The sequence below is a fragment of the Panthera tigris genome, chromosome B1, assembly GCF_018350195.1.
Source record: "Panthera tigris isolate Pti1 chromosome B1, P.tigris_Pti1_mat1.1, whole genome shotgun sequence".
Taxonomy (NCBI): Eukaryota; Metazoa; Chordata; class Mammalia; order Carnivora; family Felidae; genus Panthera; species Panthera tigris.
The window spans coordinates 197,586,223-197,597,507 of record NC_056663.1 but is presented as its reverse complement, the minus strand read 5'-3'; the positions used below and the strand labels follow the sequence as shown (position 1 = coordinate 197,597,507).

General features: G+C 48.9%; 1 protein-coding gene across 1 annotated transcript; it reads left to right on the top strand.

Moving 5' to 3' along the window:
- The first annotated feature begins 30 nt into the window (after nucleotides 1-30).
- TMEM128 (transmembrane protein 128) lies at nucleotides 31-10,653 on the top strand. Its single transcript, XM_042984945.1, has 5 exons — nucleotides 31-155; nucleotides 1,677-1,818; nucleotides 5,511-5,669; nucleotides 8,506-8,614; nucleotides 10,030-10,653. Exons 1-4 carry the CDS (start codon nucleotides 59-61, stop codon nucleotides 8,603-8,605), a joined length of 498 nt encoding a protein of 165 aa, XP_042840879.1. The 5' UTR covers nucleotides 31-58; the 3' UTR covers nucleotides 8,606-8,614; nucleotides 10,030-10,653.
- The last annotated feature ends 632 nt before the right edge of the window (nucleotides 10,654-11,285 follow it).

The window sequence follows — 11,285 nt, the reverse complement described above, 5'->3', positions numbered from 1 at the left end:
CGTTGGCGGAAGTTCCGGTCGTTACGTCACTTCCGCCGCGCTTCTGGGCGTTGCCAAGATGGACGCTTCGCGGGCCCGGGAGCAGCTCCGGCGGCGGTACCTGTTCCCGCGGGACACCGAGGCCCCGCTGGACAGCGAGGGCTACGCCGGGCCGGGTGAGGCGCTCCCCCCGGGCGCGCCCCGAGCTGCGCTGAGGTGTCCGGAGTCGAGGCGCCCGGAAACGGCCGGCCCCGCGGACCTCCCGCAGCCCTGTCCTGGCAGGAGGGACCAGGTTTCGTTTATTCAAGGCTTGCCAAGCCGTTTTGCAAGTCGGGTATTTAGCGTCCCTGAGAGATTCCTAGTGATCGCGTAGCCCCGCGCATCTTCATCCCAGCTGCGCTTCAGGATTCCCAGGAGAGCTGGTTTGACACCTGTTTGGCATTCTCCATTTAAATAAAAAATACCATCCGGTTGTATTTCTAAGAATCTACCAAAGCATCATACTCGTACCAGTACACGAGGACGTATGTGCACAGTGTTTAACCTCAGCATTCCTCGTAGTGGCGAGCGACTGAAAATGTCTAATTGCCCATCAGCAGAGAGCTGGTTAAATACATTTGGATGTACTCCTACATGACACGGCAGGCAGACTTTTTTCGCCCTGTGGGGATGATTTTCACAGGGAGGCGCAGGACAAAGTCCGCTGTACCAGCGTTTGGGTACAGACCTGGTAACGTGTGATGTGTGTTCACCTGTAAATGCATAGAATATGAAAGAATTCATAGAAGTTGGTGTTGGTAGTTGCTTTGGGGTTGAGAAAACTAGGGTTAAGGATAGGGGAAAGAGAGTTCATTTTAGATTTTTCTGCCCTGTATGTTGCAAATCGTGCACTTACTACCCTTTGAAAAATAAACGCAGAAAACATCATGCCCAGGCATTCTTATTTACAAATTCTGAGGCTGTCTCCCAGAATTTGTATTATGAACAAGCCTCCTGGGGATTCAGATGGTTTGTTCAAGGTCGGGGGTCTCAAATGTATACCAAAGGTTCTCACGAGAATTAAGAGAGGGGGGCATGTCACTCCTCTGGGGAATTTGTTAGAAATAACTCATCACACCCAACCCCAGCCACCTATTCTTTCAGATTGGGTCTCAACTGGAAGAAATTTGATTTGTCCATCACCTGTCTAGACAGTGCTGTATCAGGACTAGACCTCTGCTGTGCCCTGCCATTGCCTCAGAAGGTTGTGTTTGTTTGAAATAATTAAAATATGTAGTTAAAAGTATTTGGGGGAAATTACAAGTCCATTTTGTGCTTTAATGTCTGCTGTCTCCATTTTTCTTAATTAACAAGACTAATTGCTTTCCTAGGCAATATATGAAACATGATACTAAAATTCCTATACTACCAGATGGTGTCTTTCTTTCCAAAAGACGGTAATATTGTAAATTTGATTTTAAATTCGTTTAGGGGAACAAGTTGACTATACTGAATATGTTTTATAGCAGGTTCCTATTAATTATTTCTGCAAATATAAACGTGTTTTGGTGGCTGTACAGAAGAAATCTGTTCTCTAATTGGAGAGAATCTGGTTTTGGGAAAGCTCTAGGAAATTATTTTATCCGGCTTAAAATAGGTGTTCTTTTTCCTCATAAATTTATGGTAATTTGATAAGTTGAAATCTCCCTTATTTGCAGAAGTCTCTACTGCTGTTGAAAGAAAGGAGAAACCTCTTCCAAGACTTAACATCCATTCTGGATTCTGGATTCTGGCATCCATTGTTGTGACCTACTATGTTGATTTCTTTAAAACCGTTAAAGAAAACTTCCACACCAATAGGTGAGAAAGCTTCATTGCTTCGTAATTAAGTGCCCTCGTCTCATCGCTCATAGTGTCTTGTGAGTTGCGTTCTTCAAATGCTTAGAAATCTCTTACTTCCTGCCAGGCACGGTGTTGGAGGTACTGGTGACACAAAGGTCACTAGTGACCAAGAGAGTGTGTGCTTGGGACACGTACAGCAGAACGGATGAAACTGGAAAGTACTTCAGTATGCCTTTCAGCACAAGTGTGTTGGAGGATGGGGAAGGTAGTGAATTTAAGAAGAACCTAATCCATGTGTAAAAAATGGAAGAAGAAAGATTCTGACAGTCTGTCTGAAGACAGTGCAGGAGCACCGGGAGGAGGGAGCGAGGACCCTGGCGGGTGAGAACCGGGCCTCAGAGTTTGTTTGCGGAGCATAGTTACAGCTAACAAAGTAACTACGGGGAGTGATTGAATTAGGGTTGACGTCACCCAGAGGAGGAGTCGGGAGCTTTGAGGCCTGATGTCAAATCGTCCGTCATTCATGAGGATTAAGATCTCTTCGGTATGATCTCAGGAATTGATTGGGGGGGGGGGGGGCAAGGTTGTGAATCGTACCTGAGTCCTCACTGAATGTTGAAGAGTGTTCTCGAGGCCCCCACACAGCAGAGCCAAGAGGGAGAGACGTTGGTGAGCTTTGAGCCGGCACTGGGAGCGGTGGTTTGCACAGGATGCGAGCACGGGGACCAGCAGGGCTAGAGAGGTGCGGATAGGACCGTTTGATCCCGTGTCATCATGGGGGTGACGCACAGTTTCTCCTCAGAGGCCTTCGGATGCTGACTGCGGGAGGGAGAGCCGGGAGGTGCACAGAGCATGCATTCAGGAGAAAGGAGGCATATGGGACTTATTTCAGTTGTTCCATAAAAGCCTATTCGTCTCTTGCCTTAATGCCAGGAGCTAGAACTTTCCTTAAACACTCCTGTTTTCCTGCCCTTTACCCTGCTTGCCCCTTCCCTGACCGAGTTTGGGATGAAGAACCAGCCACGTGTCAAAGGCACCTCCTTTCTCTTGGGAGCCAGCTGTCTGTGGGAAGCCCAGATTCTGGTCTGTCTTTCTGTGCTGTCATTTCTGGGGGCAGCCCCAACCCAAGAGGGTCTCTAGGTTTTCATGTCAACTTGGAACCTGGTGGCACGTCTGGTCACCAAAGCCATCTTCCTGCAGCTCCGTCAGTAACAGAGCTGACAGTTGACGTCATCGGCCTAACTCCTATGTGTCTCTCAGTCGGTGTAGATCCTGGGCTGGGAAAAGAGGATGAGTAGTTGTTTTGCACACTGCCGGGAGCAGCGGCCTCTTTGTTATTCAGATACGACACGAGAGCCTGAGATGTGTTCGGCTGTGGTGACAGTGATCAAGGAAGCACACTTCCAGCCCCCCGGTAGCCCCTTTCAGGCCAAGACAGGTGAATGGGTCATGTGCGCGCTATAAGCATATGCCCAGGATGCCGTGGGACACCTAGAAGGAGCACCTAGTCAGCCCAGCCTCGGGAGGCAGGCCTTTTGGAGGTTTTAGGAGAGAGAGGAGGATTTCCCTCTTTGTCTCCTTATTTTAAGTATTCTCTCTAGTTGAAGGAAATGCTGAGCTAAGGGACGGTTGGTTACACCTCTAAGGTGTTGGGGGCACCTGCCGTAGTCACTGGGCTGCCCAGGAGCCCGCGCTGTCCCGTAGCAGAGCCGGGGCTGTGGGGCAGGAGAAGGACACAGAAGTCACCGGCCTGGCCTCAGAAAAGTATCACCTTAGAGACAAAAGACCTGAACGGATACTCAAAGGCTGAGGATTTTGAGTGGCACTATATTCTTGCCAAGGGCCTCGGTAAGCAGTGGGGAGTCTGAGCGGCCGTCGGACGAGGGCCGTACCCAAGAGGGGTTGCGGGCTGCCTTCTGCCGCCTTACAAATCTACCTGAAGTGATTCCTCATCTCTTGCCCTGCCGTTAGCCCCCAAGTTCGGAAGCTCGAGGCATTAGGGTTCTTCCAATCTACGCAAGGCTGCAAGACGATGTTCAGAGATAGGAGACACAGGTCTATGTTAACAAAGCGAAGCGTGATGGGTGATGGGTTGGAAATCACAGTTTTTAAGAAAATCCTGGTCGTGTGTGTGAGCCGAGTTGCTGGTTAAAACTACAACGGAAATCACAAGCCCAGATACCCAGGCTCTTCCTCGTTACCCACCGAGTCAGAATTTGGGAAACCGGGGTCAAGATGGCTTCCCTTGGCAACCTTGCCGAGGGACTCCGATGCCAGGGTGGAGGGCCTCTGACTTGCAGTCGCGTTTTGGTTCAGGCGGGTTTTCCAGCTGCTTCTGTCCTCTGCCATGTCTGGACGCAGTAGCCGCACCAGTGTTCCAGGTGGAGTTAAAACCTGGAACAGACGGAAGGATCCTGACCGAGCAAGGAGGTCACCGTGACTCTGGCACAGTGTTCCTCAACCTTTGTTGCCACCTCCCGAGGAGCCTCCGTGAGACGTTTCATTCCTACCCACCCCGTAACGTCCTGCGGGAGTTTCTCTGTGCATACAGAAAGAGGAGGATTTCTTCCCTTTGGGGGCAGTATCGCCCCTGTTGAGAATGACACTGTAGCAGAAGAGAGGCCTCTGCAGACCCCGAAGGAGGAACGTGGAGGTATTTTTTCCATCGATCACACCAGCGGAATAATGCTGCTCGCTATGGGGCAGCACTTTTCAGAGTGCTATGTGATTTTCGCAGCTGTTCTGTGAGGTCCTAGTAACGTTTCCAGAACACCCTGAGGTTAAGTAACTTGCTCAGAGCCACAAAGCTAGTCGTGCTGGGGCTGAGCTTCAAACCCAGACAGGCAGATTTGGAAGGCCACGCTCCAACCACTGAGCTATCCCGCCTCTCATAACTGATCCCAGCACTGTAGTGTCATTCGGTGCCTTAAAGGAACCTGGAAGCTTGCCATGGCTGGAAGTGTACTCAGTGCCTGTGTGACTGTGACTGTTCCAGACCCCCATGACCCCTCTCTCGTCTGCATGGAACCCCCGTCTTCTCCCCATGAAGAAGCGAAAGAGAATGGAGACGTTGGGAGACAGGAAGAGGGCTTCGTTCCCCAAATCTGGCCTCCTCCCACAACCAGCAGGGGCCAAGGAGGCCGCCTCACCCACACTGAGTCAGCGCTGGGGTAGAATTCCAAGTGAGGAAAAAGACACTGCCCCTTGGAGGGAGATTGGGAATATTCTAGAAATGGGTGTCTCGCTCAGAAATCTGTTCCGAGAGGCAGTTTGAGGTAACCACCTTCCAGTCTGATTTTCAGTCCTCCCAGAAAGCCTCCTTACCTTAGAGGAGTTCATGGCACCCGTTTCTTACTCTCCCGCTCGAAACTTCAGAAAGAGACAGAAAGCTGCCGTGTTGTGAGAGGAGACGCGGCGCCACGAGCGGACTTGTGCTTCGGGTGGTGGTTTGTGGAGCGTGGGGAGTGCACGGCTGTTCGAGCCTCACTTTCTTCCTGCTGCACCTGCCGGCCCCCTCCTGTGTCACCCCATCTCCCGCCCGACAGAGGCCATCTGAAAGCGGGGGTTGGGGAGCTGTGGGCCCCTCTGGGCCCCTCGCCCAGTTGATCTGCGTAGCAATCGATTTTTAGGCTGTCGGTGAAAACCTTTTTTCAGACGCGCGCTGAGGCGCTAAGTCTGCTGGCAACCCTTGTGTCGTTTGGTCTCTGCAGCTGGTTCGTGGCTGGCGGCGCCCTCCTGCTGATCAGCCTGTCGCTTGCGTGTTACTGCATCCTCTATCTGGAGTGGTGCCGCGGGATTGAAGATTACGACGTCAAGTATCCAGCCTTGATACCCGTGACAACTGCCGCTTTTATTGCGGCCGGCGTCTGGTGAGTTAACTTTGCAGCAACCAGGGGAATAAAGCGTGTTGTGATCAGGTGCCGATGTACGGGGCACGAAGCTTACAGAAAAGGAGAAACGGGAAAATGGCCTCCTGTCATTGCTAGTCTCAGAGGCCCTTTCTAGTAGGATCGTTCTTTACGTATTTAGCTATGGTTTTTTAATTTTTTTTAAGGTTTATTCATTTTGCAGAGACAGAACGTGAGTGGGGGAGGGGAAGCGGGAGAGGGAGACAGAACCCGAAGCAGGCTCCAAGCTCCAAGCTGTCAGCACAGAGCCCGATGCGGGGCTCGAACCCACGAACCGTGAGCTCATGACCTGAGCCGAAGTCGGACGCTTAACCGACGGAGCCGCCCAGGTGTCCCGCGCATTTAGCTGTTTAAAACACAAATGTTGACGTGCTATCTGTATATATTCTGCGTTTTGCTTTTGAAATCATTTGCATTGTGAAGCGAGGGGGACAAGTATAAGAGACTCTTAAATACAGAGAATAAACTGAGGGTTGCTGGAGGGGTTGTGGGTGGGGGGATGGGCTAAATGGATAAGTAAGGAGCATTAGGGAGGACACTGGTGGGGGTGAGCACTGGGTGTGATACGTAGGGGATGAATCACTGGAATCTGCTCCTGAAATCGTTATGGCGCAATATGCTAACTTGGCTGTAAATTTAAAAATTAATTCATTAATTACATCGTGCTGATTGGGAAATGTAATACGGAAAGTGGAGACAACTTGAGTTGTCCAGCTGAATGAGTTAACCACTGCACTGGTGAACCCTCACCCAGGTCAGGAAAGAGAACCGAACCAGCCCCGTGATCCCTTTCCGCCCGCCCCCCCGCCCCAGCCAGGGCGCTTTCCTTCCTGCCCATGGACAGACACTGTCCCGACCCGTGTGGGGCTTGCTTTCTTTGGCATCTCTTAAGTACCGTTTTTGTTTTGTCTATTTTTTTGACTTCGTAGAAATGGATTCAGGTATTCCGTATTCTTGTACGTTTGGCTGTTCACATGCAGTGCTATGTCTGGTACCTGTTTATCATTCTCACACTCGAAACTTCAGAACAAACAGAAAGCTGCTGTCTTCACTGTGAAAGAAAACGTGTCCCACGAGCGGGGTTGTAGTTTAGACGGTGCTGTACAGAGTGTGTGCGAAGCCTCGCTTTTCTTCCTGCCGAGTGTGTCGGTCTCATCCTGCCTCACCCCATCTCCCGTTAGACCCGAGCCGTGTATCACAGCCGCTCATTTCTGGTTAGCATTTCGTTCCATCACTGAATGCGTTCATCGCTTCTACTGTTGATCGCATCTGGATCGTTTCCAGTTTGGTGCTGTTGTTCATGATGCTCTTAACATTCTTGTGTGTGAGTCTCATGCGCATGTGCACGCGTGTCTGGTGGAGGTATGTGTGCACATGTGTGTATACATGTCTCTAGAGGTGAAATTGCTGGCTTATAGGTTATACATATCTCCAATTGCAGTAAACAGCTGAAATTTTTTTTTTTCCCAAAGTGATTGTCCATTTTTTTTGTAACGGAGCCGTATCATTGGTAATTCGTCCATATTGGTACAAAAAAATGCGCCTCTTTATTTTTATTTTATTTTATTTTTAAGTAGGTTCCATGCCCAATACGGGGCTTGAACCTAGGACCCTAAGATTAAGAGTCACATGCTCTACCGACTGAGCCAGCTGGGCGCCCCTGGATAAGCCTCATTATTTTTAATTGTACACATTATCATCACACGGACATAACCTGGGTTTATTGAACCTACCCTCCTTTGGTGGCTAGACTTACAGTTGTTCTTACTGCTTTGCTACCAGGAAAATGCCACAATCCGTATCCTTCTTCTTAATAGGTAGTCGATGAAAAAACACTGATTTTTTTTTTAATGTGTATGAAAGCACACTTGCTCACTGAAGAATAATCTGTTAATTACAGAAAAACACAAAGGAAATAAATCCCCATGATCCTGCAGCCAGAGAGAACAACTGTTCTTTATATGTTGTATATATTCCTCTAGCTTTTTTCCTTTCTCTATGTCAATTGAATTGGGATTTTGGAAAAACCATATATTTTGTGCTATTCCGTTTAATTGAATGTTTTTTATGATTAATTTTCTGTCATTGAAATTGGAGGGCATTGACATGTATCACCTTGTGTTGTGGTTATTACTGACCCTTCGGTGATGTGGGTACACGGGTGTGCTGTTTTACATCCTAAGAGTGAGATCGCCCCGGAAAGGTTATTTTTTTAGAACAGTAGGATTTAAAAAGTTCCGTTGTTTAAAGTTCCGTTTAAAAAACTATTACATAGTGAAACCAGTAACTATTTAATTAACTTCTGCTCTTACAAATTCAGTCCATAAAGATCATTTGCACTGAGAAGCTGTCTTATTCTTACCTTGGCGACAGGAGCAGTGTTTTTCTCAAAGGGAGATTTAATAGCAACTTATACGTCATTACGTTTTTCATCCTGTTTCTAACAAAAAGTTATTTGAAACTGTGTCTTTACTCTGATGGTTTGACAGTGTGCGGGTCGTGGAAGCAGGCTGTAGCCATTGTCGTCGATGTGCCGCCACAGACACTGACTTTGAGAGACTTGGGATCCTGTTGGGCCAGCTCTCGGGGGAGGACCTTCAGTGGTTCGGTCCCAAGTGCTCTCTGAAGAGTTTGTGATATTTCCAGTGCTGGCCAAACCACATCTCTGGGAAACATGACATACACACACAGTTGCTGGCTAAGAGAACTTTCCCAAACGGAGTTCAAAGTGGGATATCAGGGTACGTGCGTAGATTACAGCTGGAGCGGCCAACCGCGTGTGTCTTATCCTTTTCAGCTTCAACGTTGCCCTGTGGCACGTGTGGTCCTTCCTCACCCCGCTGGTGTTGTTCACTCAGTTTATGGGCGTTGTGATGCTGATCTCACTCCTTGGGTGATGTCCAGAGGTAAGAGTCCTGGAACGGCCTTTCTAACACTGAACTCACTGGACCAGTGTCTTTGGTGACTGTTTCCAGGTGGCACAGCAGTGACGGACTACTCACCGACTGTGCCTTCCTTCAACTCTGAGATGAAAGGGACCGAGACCCCTTCCCTTCTGCATAATTTAGTTCTCCATGACTATTTCCTGGGTAAGGCACCCTGCCCTTCAGAGATGTCATATTTACACCTTACGGTGTAGATAAGCTCCCACAGTAGGTCACTTTCCACCCAGGTCAGCTTCCATCACCTGATACACACCAGACGACTGGCTAGGTTGCTGTTAGGGAGCAGGAACGTAGGAAGAACGGGCGCTTTTACCCACTCGAGCTGTTCTGGCTGCCTCCTAAAAATCTGACGGACAACCCATCAGCCTTTTCCTTCCGTGTTACTTACAGAATCTCTTGCTCCCCACGGACGACTGCCTCCCTGGGCCTGCTGCCTTACACGGCAGGGTCTGTCTGTCGAGTACCAGACGACTCCTTTATCAAATAAATATGCATGAGAGCACTCCCTCTGCGTGCTTAGGGACACGGTGAAAAAGCCAAGATAGGCCCTCTCTTTACGCAACTGACTTCAGAGCTGGGAGGAAAACTTCTTCATGTGTCAGTTTACGGGCATGAAAACAGGCCCAGAGAAGTGGATGTTAACATACTAAGTAAAGGATTGGGGTGCATTTCAGCTAACAGCCTGTGCTCCCTTTGGAGTTCTAAGGGGAGTCACTGTACCCAAATAAGGGAGACACGGACAGAATCCCGTCGCTGCCAGGCTGCAGGTGGTCACTAGCAGGTGTGTGGCCCCACAGAGGTGGAGAGTCCCCTGTGCACACTGTGCTGTCCGGGGCCATCTGGCGTCTCTCCCTTTGTCCGGGTCAGCACGTGTCGCCGCAGGACGGAGCCTCATCTGACCCCGTGTCCTGCTTTTCCCCTCCGCCCTGATACCGTTACGTTTTCCGCCGTTCAGTTTTCAGTTTTTACGCACGTTCAGGAGCTTTCGACCCTTGACGTGAGATTGTTTTTGGTAATGGAGAGCCAGAGAGTGTTACAGGCATGTGGACTGAACTGTGCTTTTTTTTTTTTAATTTTTTTTTTTTAACATTTATTTATTTTTGAGACAGAGAGAGGGAGAGAGAGCATGAACAGGGGAGGGTCAGAGACAGAGGGAGACACAGAATCCGAAACAGGCTCCAGGCCCTGAGCTGTCACCACAGAGCCCGACGCGGGGCTCGAACTCACGGACTGCGAGATCACGACCTGAGCCGAAGTCGGCCGCTTAACCGACTGAGCCACCCAGGCGCCCCTGAACTGTGCTTTTTAAACAGGAAATCCAGCTGCTTAAAAGACAGACTGTCTCACTCAGAATATAAATGCTGGCTTTCTTTCAGGTGTAAGAGCGTGTCACTTCGACGCGAACGATTCAGCACCCAGCCAGCTGGCAGCATCGCAGGTGTAACAAGTGCTACAACGTGTCCTCGTATCTAGGAAGTGAGTGGTTTCCTCGGAAAAACTATAACGTTGCAGTCTGGTTGAAATCAGAATAAATTCGATTTCGTTTGTCTGTCCTCACACTCAAGTGATTACTGAATTTTTCACACTCAGAAATGTTCTGTTCAAAATAGAAATAATTAGTTTGTGGTGTCAGTCTGATGAATCGTCGGAGAAAGTGTTGGTGTGAACATTTAAGCAGAGTTTCATTATAGGCACATGGTGTCCTCCCCAAATTGCAGAGTTGTTCGCCCTTTGATCGTATGCGATCACTGGGTGTGTATATGTGGGAATGATCATGTCATGTGCCTTTAACCCAGCTTCTGCAATTGCGATCTCATTTTTATAATAGTTTTGTTAGGTGACAGGACCACTTGAAAGCATTTTATGTGTTCCTGCCACTTTAGATTTTATCATGTGTAACTTACTGGGTTTCTAGCATTTGTTCAACGTGGGCACTTTTACTCATTTTTAAGTACACGTACTTTTTCCTTAACATTTAAATAAAATATTTTTACAACTTTCCTGTGGGTTTTGTTACTGCAGACTTTGGGACCTTTGGTTTCAGCTGATAGCACTTTGCGTTAAGGGTGTAAGTCTATTCTGCTCTTCGGAGACCTCAGGAAGACAGACGCTTTCAAATGCAACCACATTCACCTTAAACCTCACCGGCACGGGCTTTGTGGTGTTGATTATCATCTCCCTGACAAAGGGGACTTCGGTGGAAGATGTGGGCTAATGTTTACAAAACACCCACCACAGTGCCTGGTACACGTAGGTGCTCACTCCATTCATGGTAATGGAGAGAGAAAGAAAGACCACGTAGATCCAGGATCAGGGATGGGACGAGGCAGGCGTGACCAGCGGGCAGAATCAAGCCCAGCCTGTGTACCCACATGTGAGGGCTTCCTCACAAGTAAGGAGCAAGGTCAGGCCCCCCACCATCCCATCTTAAATTTTTTTAAAAATTTTTTTATTACTATTTTTTAATACTTATTTAGTTTTTGAGACAGAGAGAGACAGAGCATGAACGGGGGAGGGTCAGAGAGAGAGGGAGACACAGAATCTGAAGCAGGCTCCAGGCTCTGAGCTGTCGGCACAGAGCCCGATGCGGGGCTTGAACCCACAAACCGTGAGATCATGACCTGAGCCGAAG